This window comes from Manis javanica, chromosome 11 (genome assembly GCF_040802235.1).
Source record: "Manis javanica isolate MJ-LG chromosome 11, MJ_LKY, whole genome shotgun sequence".
Lineage (NCBI taxonomy): Eukaryota > Metazoa > Chordata > Mammalia > Pholidota > Manidae > Manis > Manis javanica.
The window spans coordinates 94,598,036-94,619,791 of NC_133166.1; the positions used below are offsets into that span (position 1 = coordinate 94,598,036).

General features: G+C 42.9%; 2 protein-coding genes across 3 annotated transcripts in view; one reads left to right on the plus strand and one right to left on the minus strand.

Moving 5' to 3' along the window:
* Window positions 1-10,381, minus strand: part of KCNK2 (potassium two pore domain channel subfamily K member 2) — a 127,638-nt gene extending 117,257 nt beyond the window's left edge. The window contains exons 1-2 of one of the 2 annotated variants that reach the window (XM_073216922.1): window positions 10,260-10,381; window positions 6,921-7,231 (exon numbers count right to left, since the gene is read on the minus strand). In XM_073216922.1, coding sequence (XP_073073023.1) covers window positions 6,921-7,231; window position 10,260 — 312 coding nt within the window. In that variant the 5' untranslated portion in view covers window positions 10,261-10,381. Of the gene's footprint in view, window positions 1-6,920; window positions 7,232-10,140 lie in introns of both variants that reach the window. The other variant, XM_017650883.3, reaches the window with a different exon arrangement.
* On the plus strand, window positions 9,722-11,367 carry LOC140844474 (uncharacterized). The gene is made up of 2 exons (XM_073216923.1): window positions 9,722-10,008; window positions 10,155-11,367. The coding sequence occupies exons 1-2, from the start codon at window positions 9,811-9,813 to the stop codon at window positions 11,211-11,213; spliced, it is 1,257 nt and encodes a 418-aa protein (XP_073073024.1). The 5' UTR covers window positions 9,722-9,810; the 3' UTR covers window positions 11,214-11,367.
* Window positions 11,368-21,756: the final 10,389 nt, after the last annotated feature.

Genomic DNA, 21,756 nt, shown 5'->3' on the forward strand with positions numbered 1-21,756 from the left:
TAAGTTTATGAATATTAGATCCATGCCAGATTTTTTCATAATGTCATGATGCTCAGGGTAAAGTCATCCCTTTTAAAGCTGCTTTTATAAAGGGAACTATGGCACTGCTTTTAAATGTCCCTTGGTACCACACAGGGTATGAAAATGCCTCGATTGTTACTTGATGTACTTACATGTGAAAAAGTACTTGCATTTCAATCATTTCGTTCCCAAACTGAAGACAGCACGAACACATGGACAGGGATGGCAGGCAAACCTAAGTTATTCCACTAAGAAAGTAGCACATGGGAGAGTCCTAGGAAAACTGGAAATTGGCAAGGTTTTCTTTAAGACTTCTACATCTCCCTTGGTACCTAATTTCCCTTTATAACTCACAGCATTCCTGGGTAATTCTTGACATTGGAAGCCCTGTTCTTTAAATGGCTTCCAGATAATCTGGTCAGTAATCCAAAACTCCTAGGCTAATATGCTTCCAAGAAGGTTATACATTACGGTGTCTAAAAGTGCTTTTTCCAGAAATTAACCCAGAGGACATCAAGTATTTATGGGATGGTTAGGTATTTTTCAGGCTATTTTTTTTTGTTATGGTTGTGTTCCTAAAATCTAAATTTATGTCCAAAAAGTTGAACAAGATGAATAAAATCATTGATTAAGGAGAAAAAAAGCCTTTTTAGATGCTTTCTGGATAACATATTATTGTGTCCATAAATAAAACGATAAAAGATGAATGTACGCTTTCCAAAACTGAAGCCAAATATTTAATATACCTAGGTGCTTATTCAAACTGGAAGGACAACTACCAAACCACTGTATAGAGAATCATTTACTAGCACTCACTATCACATACGATCATCTCTAAGCCTGCTATTCATATACCAAACCACCCCATTTGCCATCAAGAAAGCCACTATCTAAAATATGAATGAGCTCCCCTATTTAAACACCTCCAATGGCTTCTGGGTCTACAGAACATAACTTCTCAAGTGTTTCTTTAATTTAAAGGGTCCCTGAAGGCAAAGAAAATAAAACTCTAAGAAGTCTGGAGGCATAGAATGATACAGTTCCCTAAAATGAGAGAAGTGTTCTTGAAATCTTAGGTCGTAAATTAGAAATTCATGTGAACTTGGATTTTTCTCCTTCTCAATCTTCTACATATTGAAGTGCTCCTGGGATCATATTAGAATCGCTGCTTATCTCAACCTGCACTCATTCTCCAAGTGATTTTATTCAATGTCTTGACTTTAAATGCCTTCTCTATAATGACTTCCAAATGATATATCTCCAGCCTGACTCCTTTCCTGAACTCCAAATTCATATTTCCAGCATCATTTTTCCTAAACATCACATTTCCTGCACAACCTCGCACTTGGATATCCTCAATGGCATCTCAAATTTAACATGGCTGCGCTGGCCTGAGCTGTTTTGCTGACGTACCTCACAGCACAGTCTCCAGGTAAAGGCAAGAGCGCTCTTTTATCGTCATGTCCTGAAGACTTTCAAGAGGTCAGTACCAGCTGGTCAGCACTATTGTTTGATAACAGTGTGACGGACAATGTGCACCTGGTCTTGGTGAGACTTCTGAAAAGCTCTGCCGCTGAGGCTGGGTTTTATGCAAGAAAACGCCTGTGTGACCAGCGGGGTATCAGAAACTCCACTCATCATTCCATTTTGGGCTCCCTCATTCGGCGGTGTCCCACGCACACCTTGGTGGTTCTTGATCTAAGAGAGAAGGGTGTCCTGGCATGTCTTGCAGAGGAAGGACAAGTGGAGCTGGCTGGGGCCTGTCCTGCCCCCTGGCTGTGATGCAGCTCTGTCTGAGGTGTGTGTCTTTATTTGGGTGCCGTTGTTATACACCCAGTTATTTTGGGTCCTTGAATCTTTTTCAGTAATTGAACCCTGTCTAATGGATGCTGTTAGCACAATGTCTAAACCTAAGCTCTTGATGCCATCCACAAACCAGTCATCCCATACTCCCCACCCCCATCTTAGGAAAGCAGAAACTGTTCTCTTTTAGTTACTTGACCCTCAGAAAGTCCCACAGCTCTCCTTCCAAAATAAATCTAGAATCTGACCATATGTCCCAATCCCCACCACCACCGCCTTTTATCACTTTTAGCACGACAGCCTCGTAACTGCTCCCTGTTTCTGCCCATGGCCTCCTGCAGGCTAGGCTCCACTTGGCAGCTGGAAGTGGCCCTGGCGAAACAGAAGACTGAGCAGGACACTCATCTGCACCAAGAAGCCAGAGTCCTTATTATAACCTACAGAGCCCTCCAGGGCTTGGCCCTACTTACCTGCCTGACGTCATCCTCTTCCACTCCCTCCCCGCATCTCGGCTGTTCCTCAACATGCCAGGAACGCTTTCACCTCAGGGAGGTGAGGGCTGATGGACCGACTGCCTGTGTGATTCCCCAGCCAGCCAGCCACTTGGCTGGTTCCCTCACTGCTTTTACTTCAAAGGCACTTCATGAGTGAAATTGCCCCAGGGACCTTACATAAAATTAATCACCAACACCATCCGACATTTCCTAGTCCCCTTCACTGTTTTATTTTTTCTCTGGAGACTTACCACTATCTAACATATTATCTTCCCCCAGTAGAATGTAAAGCTCACCAAGGGCAAGAATTTATATCTGTTTTATCTCCACTGTATTCAGAGCCTTGGACAATGCATACAGTAGGAATTCAAGAAATAGTATTGAGTGACTGAATAATTATAGAGCTAATATACAACAACTTTTTTAAGTCTAGTTCCTTGGCATTCTAGGAAGGCATGTGGTTCCATGTACGCCCTGGTACACAACCAAATGGCCTCAATGGCACATCTACTCCAGGTGGAGAAGAACAGGCCTAGGAGAAAGACTGCCTCTCTGGTGTGAGACCATAGGCCATACTGCTGCCCCTCACATTCAGGTAATTTCGTTATTGGAGCACACCATGCCCCTTCTACCTAAAACATCTGGACATACTCAATAGACACCATTGAATGAAGAGGTAAAAACCAAATTGCGAAGAAGGAACAGTGCAAAGAGAATATGATCCCCTCAGCAGGAAGCTCCAGAGATTCCTGAGACCACCACCAGCCATGTGCAAATGTGTCAGTTTCTTCACCCAAAAACAGATAGAATACCTTCCCTACCTATTCCACAAGGGGGTGAGGCTCAAATGAGAAAACAAAACTCAAATCTCCCAATGAGGTATTTTCATTATCAATGTATAGATCATAGATTTTACCCTACCTTTTTAATCCCAAAATTGATTTAGCAAACATGGAAATAACTAGACTGCAGACCAGGTATATCTAATGGAACCATGCTTCTACTAGTTTTCCACATTTAAACAGGAGATAACCAAGAAGTGTTGTCCAGAATATTAAAATCCATGCTGTATACTCCCGTGCATATGGAGAGAGGGTGAGACACTATAATCTACGTCACTATAGAAGATTACAATTTGACAATCATTACACTCTAATACGTAGAATAACAGGGAACTTTACAGAAAACTTAATGTTTATTACATTTTTGTAGTGCAGTGAATAAAGAAGCTAAGAATATAAGCTCTGGATCTGTCTCCTTAGGTTTCAATAACAGTGCACGCCACCATTGTGCACTCCTGGAAAATGCAGCGCCCTCTGCCTCAGTTTCCACAGAAGTTAAATACAGATAATAAGGCACTGGCCTCATACGGTTGTTTAAGAGAATTAAGTAATACATGTAAGAGGTTAGCACATGGCCTCCCACATAGTAAGTGCTCATTAAATTTTGGCTATTGTTAATGGCATTCATAACTCCTGAAAGTTAAGAGTGTTCCCATACATTTCTTTACTGACATCACACTAACTTAAATCTAATGGAAGTTGAAAATCAAAGTGTTCAAAATGCTTCAGCCCAGAAAAGATCTCTTTATGTTGACATCTCTGCCCCCTCCTCAATCTCACCTTGTAGGGCTGATGTCAAAAACAGCACTTACAGGGAACTCACACGCTGGGACTATGTAACAGGAGAAGCAGTTCCTCTCACACACCTTAATGCCCCATTTCCCTGTATCTCCCCTTACCACCCCCACCCCGTGATGCAATCACAGCCTGGAATGAGGTTACCCCAAACCATCCAGGGGTGTAATTAATAGCCTGGGGCCTGGAGCCAGATTAGATTAATTGTATTCGTCATTGGCCTTACTGACTGCCCACTTCCTCATCCTTCCCTACCCCTCCTAAAAGGAATCCAGACTTCCTTCTCCTTCAGTGATAGGACTGAACGTCTAACTTGAACCGTTTTCCCCTCTCAGCACTGAAAGAAGCTCAGTCCTGAAAGAGCAAAGACTCCTAGGAAGAATGGCATATCACCATTCTGAAGACCTGACCTCTCATCCTGATAACCCTACCCGGGATAAGTCACTGGGACTTCTGTGTCTTGGCTTCTTCATCCTTAACACTGCGATATTACTGCTTAATATACCAACTCATGACGTTTTAAGGTATATTTAAATGGCAAAATAAATGTGGGAAAAACACTTGGAAATTTATGAGAATTGTATGAATGAAATTTAACTCTAATATATGATTGCTGGCTCATTGGCCTTCCTCTCTATTTAAACACTGATCTGGATTCTTGAAGCTATGCCATTATAAAGACTCCTCTTATCTGAATTAATTATGTTCAAAGAGAAAAAAATTATTTATTAAAACCATAGGGTTATACAGATGAGTGATACGACAATATACAATAGACAACTTCTATACTGAAAAATACCGAATGATCACAAAAATACCTGATTTTTAAGAAGTAAAAGTAATCAACCAGCAGCAAATATTAATAAAGCTAAAATGGATTGTCTGTGTGGGGCAGAAAGAAGAAAAAAAATAGGTCATCTATTAAGCTCTGTTTGTACCCATTCCAGAAACAATATAGCAAAAACAATCAGTCCCCACTTCCAGATTGTCCCCACCTGCCATGACCTTCAGGTTGTTTTTGCAGTTCTGAATAAATCTGAAACCATCCTGAAGAATGGGACTATCTTCAAGGTCACACAGGGCCTCCTCCAGCATTGTCCTGAGATTCCAGGCACTATTTTTTTCCTACCCAAGACCAACTACCTCACTTCACGTGATAAGACTGCCAACTACCTGAATTAGATGCTTCAACCCAATAAAGGGATGGGGGTATGAAGTGTGGGAGAATAATTACAATAGCAAACAACCTAACACTTGTCAAGCACCTAAATGTTTTACATGGATTATCTCTTTCCTCTTCACAGCAACCCTAGTTGATTGGTAATCTTTCCTCATTCCGAACAGATCGTTTAAGGCTTAGAGAAGAAAGTTATTTGTTCAAAATGACACCTTTAGTAAAGTACTCAACTGGAGTTTAAAATACAACCTAGAGCTCTTCTCCTAAAACCCAGGGGAACAGGGGATATTTGTCAAAGGTTTTTAGTATCTCTTAGGATTATGTGACACAAAGAGAGAGTGGAATGGAAGTGACCTTACATAGGGAGAAGCAATGGGGTGGCAGGGGCAATATGAGTTGGCAGGTTCACCATGAATACGGAAAATGTCATGATCATCTAAAAATTGTAGAGAATTCAATATCTAAATATCTGAGGAGTCTTCAAAATTTAAGTTAAATAGGGAGATGCAAAAGTGCTTTCTGTGGTAGGAGCCAAAGAGGGTCAGAGGGTTTTGATAGCGTTCCATAGAATGTGAATGAGAACTTGCATGTGTATTACATAAATAGAGAGGGCTATGAAGGGCAGAGATAGTGTTTGGGGATCCGTGGCAAGAGGAAATAGGAGAGGAAAGAATACGAAGTTCTTAGAATAAGGAACTGGATTAAAACTGGTAATAATTTCTTCCCTCCTTTAGTATTCCAACTCACTCAAATGATGTAAAACCAAATATAAGCTAAGGAAGAACATGGTCAGATGATGATTAATCATTATCAGCCCAATTTGACTGACCCCAAATAAGAAAAGTATTACGTGTACAAATGAATATGGGAAATGAATATATGCACAATTAAAATGTTTTCAACAACCAATCAGAGCTCTTGGTGAAAGAAAATTCTATGGCTTTCTTCTTGATAAGATTCTAGTTTGACCACTGAGTTATTTCACACACATACACACAAAAAAAAGTGCCACAAAAATACAGCCAACTCCAAGGAGCCTAACAGAAACTTTTAAATCATTTTGTGATTGACTTTTAAAACAAAATGTTTTTCCACTAGAATACTGTTCTGCTATTACAGAGTAAATTAACACTAAATGAGTTTGCATTCAAAAACTCCATTTTTCTACGTAGTAGTAAATTGCTTTTAGTTGGGGTTTAGAGAAGGAATAATTACTTCCTCTTAGACACTTAAAAATGGCAGTTATAAGAGTTATTATATACTTCGGCTCGATTAAAGAAGTGAGTTGCAATATGTTAACCATGTAGGGTACCCATCTTAAGAGGGTCACCCCACAGACTCATCTTTTGTACCTTATGATGGCCACTGCCATGATTAAAGCATTTTTCGGCCTGTGTTTTCCTCTCTTTGCACAGTAGTGTTTCTCACCCTGCAGTGAACATCTAACAGTGAGGGCTTCTGGCAAGGTAACCGCGTGTCCATGGGTGTTTACTGGCAGCTCTAAGACGGGGCAAAGGAAAAGAAATCACGGAGATAACAGCACAGAAATATACAAGAGCAGGAGCAGAAGAGGATAAGGAGGAACAGCAGCGGGAGGGAGAAATAAATGAGAAGAAAAGAGGGCAGACGTGGAGAAAAGAGACACAGTAACTGCGGAAAATGTATGCTAAGGCACAAAGGGGTCCGGGGCCCCACAGGCACATCAGGACCTCACTGGGCTGCTGAGTTGTCTCCAGGCTCTTCCTCTTCCCCCGTAAAGGAAACAGAGCAACGACTCTGTGCCATTACCTGGATGAGTTCGTCCAGCTCCGTCGAATTGACACAGGAGTGTTGAGAAATGAATGTTTGCTTCTGGATCACAATGGTGGTCCTCTGTGAAATCTCATGAGGCTGCTCCAACGCCTTGAATACAGTGGCTCCGATGATCAGGTAGAGGACAACCACCAGGAAAATCGTGGAGACCGTCTTCCATTTCATAACATTAATGGCCGTGTCACTCTCCACCCGGGAAGCAAGCACTGTGGGTTTTGTGGAAAACGAAAGCCTCGGTTTGGAGTTCTGAGCAGCAGATTTAGGATCCAGCAAGTCAGGTGCCGCCACTGACAACAGAGAATGAAGGTTAGGATGGAGATGGTGAGAGTGGTAATGGATGGACTTCTTTAAAGGGTCTGCAAAGGTTGACTGAGCTCTGTTTGCTGTCCTGGTGGGAGCTCAGGAACCTACACCAGAAATCCTCCCACGAGGGTGCATCCAGGATCACATATACAGGTTCAAGGGAAAGGGGCTGGGTCTCAGCTCTGTGTTGCCATTGGGGTTCTTGATGGGAGGGGAGAAAAGGAGATGGAACAAGAAAAAAATAAAAGAATGCCTGAGGTTTTCCTAATTAATTTCTAAATTTCTATCTGTCCACCACACAAGTACATAGACTTACTGAACTCCTGAGTCAACGGTACTAGACTAGATACTTGAATACTCATGATGAACACTCATAAATTATTCTGGTTGTCAAGGACTTAACATTCTGTACCACAGTCACTGTGAAGAACATTCTCTCTTTTTATTTAAAAGTTCAATATAATAAAAGACTAGTGTCATAAGTGAATTTGTGATACAAACATTGTTGCTCAAAGTAGAACATTAGTGATTTTCTCCTAAAACATGGTGGTCAATAAACCACTCAATAGCCTGATCATTTATTTTTGTTTATCCTCCAAACTGGGCTCATGATTAAGCACTCTGTATATTTTGTTACTCAATCTCTGACATCTTTAAAAAACAAAACTATTGCTACCCATTCTGGCACAATTCTAGATACGCCAGTACATGACAGGTTTCTTCCATTTCAACAGCAAACATCATCAAGAAAAAAAATGCAGAGCCTTATCTCACACCTTAGACCCTACATGCTCTGCCCAAAGCTAATTGCCCCATTAGAATAGATTTACGTGCTCTCTTACAAATTCCCATATACTCTGAGGTGACTCTAAATCCATTTATTATTCATCCCAGCTGTTCAAAAATATCATTAATGGATTTCTTTTCAGAAAAACTGACACCAGACTTCTACTTGCTAAGAGGAAAATAAGCCATCTACTACTGAATATTTGATTGGAAAGGCAACAGTGAACTAAAAAGAGTTAGTGGAATAGTCGAAAAATAGGAAGACCTAAACCACCAACTCAAGCAGAGCAATCAACTTAGGTCCCTAGTTGTTTCAGACCTAGTGTATATAATATGGGTCTGATAAAATGATAACCTAATCTAAAAGACATTTTTGGTTAAGTATAGAATAAATCCCTATGGAATCATAGCCAAATACCCTACAGGAACCTGAAATTACTTGAGGAAGAGGGGAATGAAAAGTGTCAATTTTCACATGACCAGTTATCCTCCCCTCTTGACCACCACTGTGAGTTAAATGTAGGATGAGCAGAGTTTTAGTTCATAAAATAAATCTTCAGCTGCCCAGCAGAAAGAAGCTTTGCAAACAAAGCTACTTGAAGCATTAGACATAAGTCATGTTGTTCAATGATGGCAGATAACACAGGGTTCTCAACCAGCAAAGCTCTGAATGGTTCCAACTTTAAAGAGATACAGAGATGAAGCTCTGATGAGGTAACTGTACCCAAGTGGGGACTTCACATATGTGCAGCTCATCACAGCAGTTTCCTATGGGGCAACCTGCTATATACAGGGATGTACACATTTCCCCACTGATACAGACACCTGCTCTGAAAACAGCCACAAACTAGCAGCCACCTTTAACATGCAATATTTACAAAGCCATCTTCACTCAAATTGATATGTATGTAATGCTTTAATTTAAAAAAACTTTTTTTAATAGAAATGCTAATAACAGCTAAAATCACTGTCATCTGCTATCTAGCCAGAGCACCCCACCTCCAAGCTGCTTAGTGAGTCTGAGTGCAAAATAAAGGTCATAATCTAAAATTAAGCCATTTTTGGAATAAAAATAACAGAAAAGCACACAGAAACTCCACATTCTCTCTCTGAAGGAAGCTTTCCAAGCCTTTCCTCTTCAGGTTCCTGTGCTCTCAGATTTCTGAGTTTTCACGTCAGTGGCTCCTAAGTCTGTAGAACTGTTTACCTTGATGCTCCCAAATCCCAGTCCTAAATCCAGTGCCAAACTAAGACATTTTCATTATATGCTTTTGGGGACAGGGGACAGATTTTTTTTTCTTTAAAGATGTGTGTGTGTGTGTTTTAAGGTAATACATTTTCTGGTGAAGTTTAATTATTTTAAGCTAGTGCCTTATTTGTTTTAATTAACAGAAATGTATCTAAGGCACATTTGGCAGACAGAATGGACAGAAATTGGTCAAATACCAAAATAAAACACAACAGCCTTTCTTCTCGGTGGAACATGAGGAACCTCTGGGTTTCCATCTCCACGTCGTTTGATGTATAATCAGGAAGAGACGCTTAGAACAAGGAATCAAAGATTTGCCCCTTCCACGAAGTCTCAGCACCACCTCTACGTCCTGCTCTGCCTCCAGCACATCACAGTCTCCTCTTAATCCTGGTCTCCCATCCTCACCCAGGTATGTCTTCTCTGCTCCTGGCGGCAGCTGATGACTCAATACCAAGAGCAACGAGCTTTTTCAGCACCACTGCCTGTCCCACCACGCCACGGGCAACAAGTGGGACCAGGGTCAGCATGCGCCCTGCCTGCCGGCTACTCCCAAGGACTGACCCCCCTCCTCCTTCGGAAACTCCCCCCAGCTGTCCCAAACCCCTACCCAGGGCAGATGCAAAACCCCCGGGCACCAGCGGGAGAGAGGGGAGAAGCAGCAGAAGTGAGGATCCGAGGACAGCTTTGCCTCCAACCCCAGATCCTGACCCAACACCTTGGACGGTAAACGAAGGTGGAAAACGTCTGCTGGCCGCCAGCAGGGGATCTGCAGCCCTCCCAGGACAGACCGCGGCGGGAAAGCAGGGGGCGGGAGGTGGCTGGGGGGTGAGGGGGGGGGTCACCCGGGGGTCTCACCTCCTGCTCTATAGCCAGGTCTCTCCCGCGAAGCGCTGGGAAGCATGGGGCATGCAGCATTCAAAATGCTTTTGAAAAAGACGGACTTGAAGCTGTTACAAACACGCCATTGTACTCACTTCTTATTCAGAGACCGGCTGCGCGCTCCGAGCTGCACGGGCAGGCATTTTCCCCGGCTTTGTTTTACAAGGTGGGGAGAGCGGGGCTGGACGCGGGAGGGGGTGGGGGGGAGCGTGAGAAGAAACGAGATCGCGGGAAGGAGGGGACACCGGCGGGCTGGGCAGAGGGCGAGGCCGAGGCCGAGGCCAACTTGGGCTCGGGCGCCGCCGCCCCCGCGCGCGCCTGCGGCCGGGCCCGGGTCACCCCGAGAGCGCGGGCGCCCCGGGTCCCGCGCCGGCCCGCAGCCGCCGCCGCCGCCGCCGCCGTGCGCTCCGCCCCAGGCTCGGCGCTGGCCCGGCCCCGGCGGGGCGCGGCGCGGGGGCGGTCGGTGCAGCCCGATCGGCCGTGCGCCCCGGCGTCTTTGTGCGCGAGCCTGGCTCAGCCTCTCTTCGCATGTCTTTGTGCGTCTCCCCCGGCGAAGCCCTCCGTGCCCCGAGGGCGTGGAGGCGGCACGGTCTCGGTGCGCCCTCCGCGGGTCTTCCTTCCAGCCTCGCTGCTCTCCCCGCTCGCAGGCTCCTGTCGGAACTGCCTCCCCTGCCTCCTCTCCCTACCCTGTTTCACCGCCTGGGCTCGCCTCTCCGCACCCCTCCTATCCCAACCCTCGCCGGTGTCGCCCGAGCCCGGTGCTCCCTTCCCAAGTCCCCGTCAGCCCGCCTCGCTGCCCCGGGGCACAGCCCTGGGTCTCACCTGCTGCCTCTCCTCCTCTCGGCCCTCCACTGGCCCCGCCACCGCCCTGCGTCTTCACTCCCACTGTCTGGCACACTGGGCCTCAACACATCTCCTTCCAGGTCGGGGTACAGAGTGGGGACCGAGCTCTGGGGCACGGGTCCCGAACGCCTGCCCTTGGGCCCCCCAGGGTTGTACAGAGAAGTGTCCCCATTGGCTCCCTGGGACCCCTGGAGTGGGGGCAGTAATTAGGGTGCTGGCCTCTTCCAGTCTGTGCCTGGGGAAGCGTCACTGAGTCACCAGCAACCCGCACCCCATCCCCAAGGATGCTTGACCAGGGCAGCTAGCTCTGATCAGCAGAATGTTCCAAACCAAAAAGTATTAGGAAGGCACCGGGCAAGGTGAGGGCAAGTAGGGATGCAGAGGGAATTGAAGAAAAATCCTTTAGATTCGGGGCAAGACCTCTTTGCTGGGGACAGCGGGGGCTAGTCGGTAAAGCAGCAGGGTAGGACCTCGGACCTCAGTCTGAACTCGGTGTTCCCTGCGCACCTCCGCATCAAGATACTGGATTGACAGATGCCAGATCCCATCCAGTCTCGCAGAGCGCCGCGCAGGGGCAGCGGAACTCGCTGGCACCAGGGTGCGGGAACCGAACCCTCAGAGGAGGGGAAGAAAGCGTGCACGGGATAGGCTGTACTGGGCGAGCCCTCTCACCACACATGAGATGTAGCAGAACTTCAGTGCGTTTGTAAACTCTCTTTCTTGTTACTTTCGCAGCCGGAATCCCCCGCTGACCTCCACCCTCCCACCTGCACACTGGATGAGAGTTTATCTTCCTGAAGGCTCCTGGGCCAGATGGGAATATTTTCCCAGTTACAAGGAGAACTTCCGAGTTAAAGCAGTTCAACATGTGAAACTAGTGAAAGCTATAGACGTGGAGGACGTGAGGTCGAGCAGGAAGATCTGATTTTGACAAGAGCGTTGGAAACTTTCTGCAAGACTGTGGCCCTCAGTGATTTAAAATGACAACTTGTTTTTAAGATTCCAGAACAGATTCAGCATCTCTTTCCCCTATTAAAAATGTCTTCCTTATTAGGAATTCCTTCCTGCTGGAATTGAAACGTTTCTCTTGATTCTCAAAAATAATATAATCAGATGTCCTTTCTCAAATGTGAACCTGATCCCCTCACTCCAGCCAGCATTTAAAATCCTTTCAAAATCTCTAGGGCACATATAATGTGTGCTTCCTGATCTAGTTTCTCTTTTTCATGCCAGGTCTTCTGGGATACTATCATCTTTCCTCACACACCTACCCCAGTCCTAAGTCCTGACATGACTAAGACACTGTATTAGTAGGGTTCTCCAGAGAAACATAACCAATAGTGTGCGTGTGTGTGTGTGTGTGTGTGTAAAAGATTTATTTTAAGGAACTGGCTCACACTATCATGAGGGCTGGCAAGTCCATCTGAAATCCCCAAGGTGGTTCTGGCAGACTAGAAACTCAGGCAAATTCAATGCTTCAGTCTTGAATTTCTTCTTTTCTGGGAAACCTCAGTTTTTGCTCATAAAACCTTCAACTGATCATATAAGGCCTACCTACATTCTCAAGGGTAATCTTTCCTTAAAGTCAGCTGATGGTAGAAGCTAACCACATCCACAAAATACCTTCACAGCAGCACCTAGATAAGCGTTTGATTCAGTAACTGGGTGCTACAGCCTCGCCAAGTTAATGCATAAAATTAACCATCTCTTGTCCAGAAGTTCCTCCTGAATCCCAGGGAATCAGGTGTCTTACCATTTGCTTCCCAGGGCAACCTGTGTTTCTATCTTCACACTTGTCTCATTGTGCTGTGTTTAAAGTAGACGGTAAACTCAATGAGGACATAAGCCAGGCCCCTCCATTCTCCAGAGTATCCACACTATCCAGTGACTGGTGTTAAGTGGGTGTTAGATAATCTGAATGGGAGTGTGACTGGGGACATCATTCACCTGTCCTCCCTCCAGGCATCTGGAACCAGGATGTTCTGCGTGTACAGGAAATGAGATGAGTACATCCCCTTCAGAATCATTTCCTACATACCACAGCCTTTTTGTTCTCCAGCTGACATGATCCCAGATACTTTGGGGGCTCTCTCTTTGTTTTCACTTTCCGCCTTTTCTACAACAACTTGGTGATTCTTTTTGTTCTCTCTGTGTCTTTTGCAAATTTAACCACACCTTGCCAACCACCAGTCCTCTGTTAAACTGGCTAATGCTTACTGCAGCAGATTAACTCAGTTTACATATGCCAGTATAGTACTTCCCTTTCCCAGATTCCTGGACTAAAGGATTCAGCACCAATCCCAAGTGCTGAATTACCATTTCCCCTCCTTATCAATTCATATGTAACAGGTGTTCTCCGTGTTTCCTTGGCATTATGCTCAGATTAGGCACACACATATGTAGAATGTTGGGGGTGAGGACACACAGATTGGCTTTACCCACATGTTAAAATGGGATGTTTGTTTTAAAAAACAAAAACAAAAATTCCAAATTGTAACCTTAGCAAAAATCACTTCAACAAGCCAGCCTCAGCCTCACAACTAATCTGAAAGAACCAAGAAACCAGTCCCCAACATTGGCCCCAGCCCTGTAGGCCCACTGGCCCCTCCATCACACCCTCTTAACCCTTGAAGAGCCTTCTCCTGCCACTGTGTTTGAAGTAGGAGGAAAAAAAGGAAGTAGACTTGTTTGTATATCACGCAACTGGAGAAACAAGGAAATGGAATGGTTTATCCTGTTTAATTTTACACCTGTATTTCTCAATACACTTAAATCAAAGAGTAATAGAAAGACCAGGTGGACTTTATTTCTTTCATACGCCAGGGCTATTCAATAGCCCTTAGCTTTATTTTAGTGGAATTGAAAACTTGAATTATGTAACAAAAAGACTTAGCTCCCCCAAATTCTAGGCTCCACACATTCTAATGCTTTCCAAGCTGTTGTTCCGCTCTAACCAGCAGCACAAAATTTACAGGACTTCTCTTTTATGTTTATTTTGCTTTTCGACCTTGGCCTACTCAGGGTTTAAAAAAGCCAAAAGCCTACTTCTGTCTTTCCCATAATTCGAACGATACCTGGAATTTGAGACAAAGTGACTTCTGTGGGTATCCTCACTCTAACATGTGTGAACCATGTGAGTTTGAGGGGGTCCCTTTATCTCTCTGACTATGAGCTTCCTCATCTGCTAACTAGGGAAGCTACCCTGAACTCACAAGATATTGTTGTAAGAATGAAAGTGAGACAGCATATGTGTTTAACAGTGGAGGTCTTCAAAAGAATTTGATTCTCTCCTGTGCTTGACCTACCCCATGAGCCACAGGGCTTCTGCCAAGCAAAACTACCAACAAATTCCAACTCTACTGCCATTTATTTAATCTTCCATGAATGATTATTATTCTATTTAATGGATTAGTCTAATGGATTATTAATTTAAAGTTCTATTTAATGAATAGAATGCAGCACAAGCAATGAGATGTTCCTTCCAAGATTAGATTTTGAAAAGACCTGGCTTCCCCACTGTGTGTCCCCTCTCACTTTCCCTTGGATCCCTCCTGCTGGTGGAAGCTAGTGGCCATGTCACAAGGCGGTCCTGAGGACAGGCCCATGTGAGCCTGGAAGTGGATCTCCTGAAGTCTTTTAACAGCCATGTAAATGAATTTGGAAGCAGATCCTTCCCCAGGAGAGCCATGAGATGGGGGTAGTCCTAGACAACACCCTGAATATAGCCTCTTGACAGACCCTCAGTGAGAACAACTCAAGTAAGTTCCTGAGATTCTTGAGCCTCAAAAACTGTGAAATCACATTTCTTGTCTTCAGCTGTTAAATTTTGGGGTCATTCACTATGGAGCAATAGCATAATAATATAACGTGTAAGAGTTACATTCCAAATAAGCTTATAAAGTGTCAGTCAGATGTAAACTATGAAGATCACTCTAAAAAGGCAGTTCCTCAAAGGACAAAATGTATTCGTTTTGAACTATTCATAACCCTAAAATTAGAATGTGTTACTCAGAAGGGAAGCTAGACATCCTTGGAAGAACAGCAAGGAAGCAAAGAGATAGATGTTAGCAGTACCTACACAAGCATTGCCTCAAGCCATGGGTCTCAGACTTGGATGTGCGTCAGAATCACCTGGTGTGCTTGGAGGACTCAGATTGCTGACTCCACCCCAGAGCTTCAGATGCATTGTGCCTGGGGTAGGCCCTGAGAGTTGGCATAAATAAGTGATGCTCACGTTGGTAGTCCAGGGAGCCCACTTCGAGAATCCTGGACCAAACATAGGATTTGGGTTCACTTTTCTCTGATGGCTCATAGTCACAGCAGCTGATTCTGTAGAGGTGAGAATTTGGGCTAAATGACAAGTCAGGGCCTCTGTCAGCACGATTGGCCAATTATGGCAGGCACTGGCCCACGTCCCCATTCTCACTGTCAAAGGTGCATACCTCAAAAGTTCTTTCCATTAGCAATACTCTCTACATGTTTTATGTTACTATGGGACAAAAAATATATTTATTCACTCATTCACTCATTTGTTAAGCACTTTCTGTGTACTAGGAAGGCATTTATCTAGCATTTGAAGATACAATAGCAAAAAAGATAAACCAAACCTTTGTGATCATGGAATTAAAATAAGAAAACCATGTCATGTCTATGCAGTAAAACATCATTAAGAGCTGCTGAGAGGGTTTCAGAATAAAGTGTCTTACACTGAAAAATGAAAAAATACCATTTTGCCATAAAACTGCAAAATTCTTCAAAATCAGAAAGATCGTTTGTGATAATAAAAGTCGCTAAAATATATAACCTTTAGTAATATCCTTTCTAATGGCTTTGTGTTCTGCTTACTTTAAAATAAACACAGATGAACAAATATATGAAGACAAGATTTAAAATGTAAAGAAGAATCTCATTTATAATTCTTAGTCCCATGTGATTTCTTTTTAAAACTTTAAAAAGTTTTATAAGTCAAAACACCATCTTTTGCACATAAATATTACTGCTTTAATCAGTGTATATATATATATATGTTATCAAAAATAAGCTAATATTCATATGTAATTTTGTTCAATAAGGAATAAAGTATTGAATAAAGGTATAAAGAAACCCTTATAAAATAGTATTTGGTTAGAATAGAATAAATTCAGGAAACATTAGAATTCACTTCGTTTGCAGAGGAGAAATTCTATTCCAGATTTTCTTTGCCCTTTCAAAGCTGAATATCAGAACCTATCACTAGGAAATGAACATTTAACTGCTAATTATCTAGATTTAACATTTTCCAACTTTGTCATCATAGGTGAATCCTCCACTAAAACGAACTCCTTAGATCATTTTTTTTAGACCTGCCAATATTAGGCAAACTAATTACATTAAATGTTAATGTTTTTGTTAGAATCAACCATAAATCTAGAGAGAAATAAGTATTTTTAATTTTTCTTGATGGCTTTCATTACCAAATGAATTTTGAGCACATCCAGTTCTTTATTTAAAACTTGTATTTGTTGTGAACATTTGCCAGCTCAGCATTTTGCTTTCACCTGAGAATCACAAATTTTGATAGCCACAAAGAACAAATTAATATTTGTGTGTGTGAAGAACAAATCAATTTGATTTCTCTTCTAAAATGAAGTCACAAAGACCTACAGGCAATAAAAAAAGCTAATAGAGAATTGTATTTGCAATCTCCTCAAGATATTCTTTAATGTGTTCAGTAATGAAAGGTCTTCATTTCACCAGATATATAGAATCTAGCTCACCCTTATGCTTTTTGGGGTCTATGATTAAATGAGCACATACAGGCTTGCTCAAGGCCATTTACTAAGTGTACGTAAGAATTGAGATAAAAAAACCCACACATAGCCAGGGTATGTTTGTTCTATCAGAAAACCCTAAAACAAAGAAGAAGAAGGTAGTTTTTGGTGCAATTTAAAAATTTGTCAAGATGGTTGTGTGATCTCTCCAAATTCTACAAAGTGATCGAGGTGACACTGCCCCTGCCACCACCACCTGCCACCAGGACCTTTTTCCAGTGGCCTCATCTCCACTGATGTCTGATCCATTCTCCATACTCCAGCCAGAGGAATCTTTTAAAAATGAAATCTGGTTAAGGTGAAACCCTGACTAAAAGCATATCCTAGCTTCCCATTGCCTTCAGGACAGAGACCAACAGGCTAAGGGCATCCTAGGCCTTGACTGTCCTCGCCCTGTCAATTAAAATGGAAACAACGGAAGTCATAACAATAGGTGCATCTACAAAGGCCTGTGGGCCAACGATTCTTTTAAGACCATTTCATTTACTATCTCATTGAATCTTCATAACAGCCATATAAGTAAGGACTACTGTTATTATCCTCAGAGAAGTTCAAATAACTTTACAAAGTAACACAGCTAGTAAGTCAATACCCCATAATATATAGGGTCTACCTCACCTGGCTCTGCAATTTCCTCTCTGTGGTTCGGGGACCAATGGGTTCCCAGTTTCTTGACTCTCCCTTACTCCTTCTTTCCTTAGAGCCTCACACATGCCAGTCCTTCCAGCACAGCCTGTGCATGGTTTCCTCACTACTAGAAAATAATGCCTACTCATCCTTCAGACGTCAGTTAAAACACACCTTCCTTAGAAGGCCCCATCACGGCCAAACGAGATCAGCCCACGACCCCAAACTACACTCTCACAACACACTGGACACTCCCACTGTTGTTCTGGTCACAAATGTTATTAAACAACCTGTTTAAACCATTATTTAGGAACTGCATATATTAGTTCCCTGGGGCTGCTGCAACAGCATACCAAACGCTCAAGTGGCTAAAAACACCAGGAATGTGGGGCTCTGTTCTGGAGACTGGGAGTCAGAAACCAAGGTGTCAGCAGGGGGTGCTCCCTCCGTCCGGCAGCTCGGAGGGAGAATCCTTCCTTTGCTGCTTCTGGCTTTGGTTTTTGGTATTTCAGCAATCTTGCATCCCTCCAGTCCCACGGCCACCTTCTCCCTTGTATGGAAAACAAAAATGTTTTCCTTCTGTTTGTGTCTATCCCTGTGTCCCAATTTTCCCCTTTTTAAAAGACATCTGTCATATTGGATTAGGGTCTACCCTAAATAGTTCATTTTAATTTAATTACCTCTTGAAAGACCCTGATTCCCAATAAAATCACATTCTGAGGTACTGGGGTTAGGACTTCAATATACCTTTTTGGGGAGGAAGGCAGTTCTACCCACAACATTGCCTATGGAACTAAAACAAGTTCCAAGAAACAGGGTTATTGGGTTCCTCAACACAATATCTTACACAGACTAGGCACAAAAATCAACATTTATTAAATGAATGAAAGCCCATTTTTAAGAGCATTACTGAAAGAATCCTGCAGTTACTCAGAGCTCAGAGTCGCAATGCCTATTAGTGCTGGGCAGTAACACACACTTATGAAGCGGGTCCAGTGAACTGGAGGGGAGATTCTATCAGCGTTAGTTAATTACCGCCATGAAAGAACATAGATCTAGTGTGTTAGATCTTCTAATTGTTTCAAGAAAAGTCAGATATCCAATTTGTTGTAGAAGAAACCTTTCAATTTCAAAATGGGGACAAACAATCAATTTTCAAAATTAACCATGCTAATGGCAAACTAAACACATCTATAGGCTGCACAGGCCCTGAGGCCCTCTGATTTCAGTCCTTTGGTTAAGGTAACATCAGGTACCCTGTGAGGTCACATTTGCAATAAAATGTAATGATTCTGTTTTCTAGGTAGGTGTTGAGACATCTTCCTTCAACTGCAGTTGTGTAAGGATGGAACTAGGATAAGGTGAGGGGGGCACTCCCCTTGGGCACAACATTTAAAGGGGTGTCAAAACAGAGTAATCAACATAAATAATATTTAATACAGTATTTTTAAAAATCAATATGATCGTAAAAAATCTGTGATGAACAAATTTCAAAATTTTAAGTAAAAACAGGCTCCATCCTTACATTTGGATGAGTTGGCCTGATATGCCCTCCCCATGTTCCTACCCTTGCTGCCAGGTTTCACTGATACTTACCCTCCCTGACATACCACATTTGGGAACTCTCTTCTCTTGCACAAACCCCCCTTTCCTGAAGCACTATATCACAGAAAAAGCAACCCCTTGCCCTCCCCAAATTCTGTGTCTAAACTTACATTGCACTGCAAATTTGATGAAGGAATTTATACTTTCTGTGAATTCTCCATTCATCAACCTCCTTTGAAAGAATGCATCTGAAAAGCTCCTCTAAGGTGGTGCTATTCACTTTGGGTGCAACTGCCTTCATTATACTTTTTCTCCCAGGCACCAGCTTAATACCTGCTTACTTCTGCCACACTGCTAGACGCTGCAGATGGAGATCTGGCTCTAGCCATGCAACAGCTTGCTACTGGGGCCCAACAGATGCAGGTTAGTGACCACGGAAAGCTCTTATGCTTGCTCAGCTTTCAGCTTGGAAATCACATCTGAAGGCTAGAGACTACAGAGAACACCTTTCCTAATCAGCCACTCAGAATAGAAACCTTATCATCCATCATCACCACAAACCCTCTATGAGATAATTCATTGCATGATTAGGTAACAACTGTGGGCAAAATGTTAATTCAGGGTTATCACAATCTCTACAAGCTTCTCTCAGACCTTAACGGTCACAAGACATGTCAACACCACACTAGGGCTAACATAGCCAGCTACATAAATGGATTTATGAGTTACTAAAGCCCCCTTGGTAAAACAATTGGAACCAGCATAGAAACTTCAATACTACATAATCCCTGTAACTATAATTTGAACAAGAAGAAGATATGATGAGGAAATTAAAGGTTGGCCGCAAGTTCCTGTGAAATCTGCTTCTTTAGACATTGGAAGATGAAAAGACTATAATTGCACAATTACTTCAATTTGATCAGGACAGTTGCCTGATTGTAGATTCTGACTGTTCTCCTGTGTGAGACCTTTTATATTTGTGGGTATTTATCTATATGTCTGGCTTCTTCTAGTAGACTAAAATGCCATCTGAATTCTTTTTGACTTCTTAGAACACAAAGTAGGTATTTAAATGTTTGTTGAATTGGTAGGAATGTTCTTATGACCTTCAAAGAGGGATGACATGTAACAGTGACATCCATCATCAGAAAGCATTGAATTCACATCAAGGTATTTTTGGTACTTTGAAAGGCACTATGTCCTTTTGATTTCTTCTGTGTCCTTCATTATCCCATGCAGTTCTATTATCACACAGATTCTTGTAAAAATCAGCAGAGTCCACTGGTGAAGATTATGGGCTGCCTACATTCAAGTCCAGTCCAAGCCACTTAGGAGCTTTTTCCCCCCCTCAACTGTGCAATGGGGATGAAAAGTTTATTAACCTCAACTTTAATGAGACCTAAAAGAGTATTGGGAACGTGTTTGAAACAGTGCGTGCAGTGTAGCAAGAGCTCCATCAACATTAGTCACTATTAGTACGCTTATTTCCACTGATAGCCCTAAAACGCAGAGAGAGGGAAAGAAGGTGGATCTGATATAAGAAGAAGTGAAACAACAAGGAGAGGTCAGTCATCTTCTGGGGTTTGGTGCAGCAAACACCTGGAAGCTGACTTTTAGAAACCAAATGAGCAATTGGAATTCAGGAAATAATCAGGTAGTCTAAGCTACAAAAGATGAGTCAAATTCCAGCCCTTCTGTTCTAGAAAGAAGAGGACTCTGCCACTCGGGCAGCTTCTTTCTAGGGCAGGAGCCTTTCCCACTCTCCCTGGTAAGGGAGGTCCTTACTATGACGCAGCCAACAAGACACCTAAGTGGGATTGAGTTAGGTTAGCAAGGCAGACAGACAGTAGGTGGGCCCATGAGGCTGCTTGGGAGACCAGACACAGACCTAAAGTTCTATCCTCACTGATGAAGATGTGTCGTTCCCACTTTCCCCACCATGCACATACTCAGATCTGCCTTTGTGGCGCTAACGTTTTGGACCGTTGCTATCTGAAAATGGTCCTTAAATGGCGTTGACCTTACTTTCTATCTCCTCAGCAACCACGATTATTTAAAATGCTTTTGGATTTCTTGTTACCAGCGTTGTTTTCTGGACACAGGTAAAACTCTCCTTTTCCACAAACGGGGTACTTACTGGTCAAAGAAAAACTTTTGTAACCCCAAGTTGCTGGTTGCTAAGGGGACCAAATGGATGCAAATAACATATAGACACAGTAAGAGCTCTGAGAAACTGGAATTTTCTATGGAGCCAACAGGTGTAATGTTTGTTTCCTACTGTGACTCAGACTCTGCATCTGTTCCCTCTACCTAGTTAGCAGGGATTTTTCTTATTCCTCTCTTCCCAGTATCACATAATGCCCGGTTTAATTAAAACTGAGATGTCAAATATTTACTGTTCTATTTTTAACAGTTGCAGATGAAAACCTGCTAGCCACCAAGTACAGCTATAAATAGAATAAACTGCCTTTTCCCTGTGCTTTTATATCTATGCCAACAATGGCAAGCTAAATTTTGTGGTGATTTTTCTCTGCATGAAAGTTGGGTGGGAAGAAATTTCAGCGTTTTTCATTAGTATTTTCTCAAGAAGGGGAGCCAATAGTGCATTGTCAAGATGCCAAAATGCACAGTCAATCTTCTTCGTAATTAACTGTAATGTTTCCTTTGCCTGAAGTGATGGGTCTCATTAGCACCATTTTCATACGTGGCATTATATTCTTGATATATTATACCTGTATATTTGGGACAGTATAGATTTTAACTCTAG

What these genes read in the sequence shown, in the direction of transcription:
- LOC140844474 (XM_073216923.1), top strand. Translation starts at nt 9,811, where the DNA reads ATGCGCCCTGCCTGCCGGCTACTCCCAAGGACTGACCCCCCTCCTCCT. An exon ending in CTGACCCAACACCTTGGACG is followed by an intron (nt 10,009 to 10,154) that starts GTAAACGAAGGT and finishes CCTGCTCTATAG; the next exon opens with CCAGGTCTCTCCCGCGAAGC.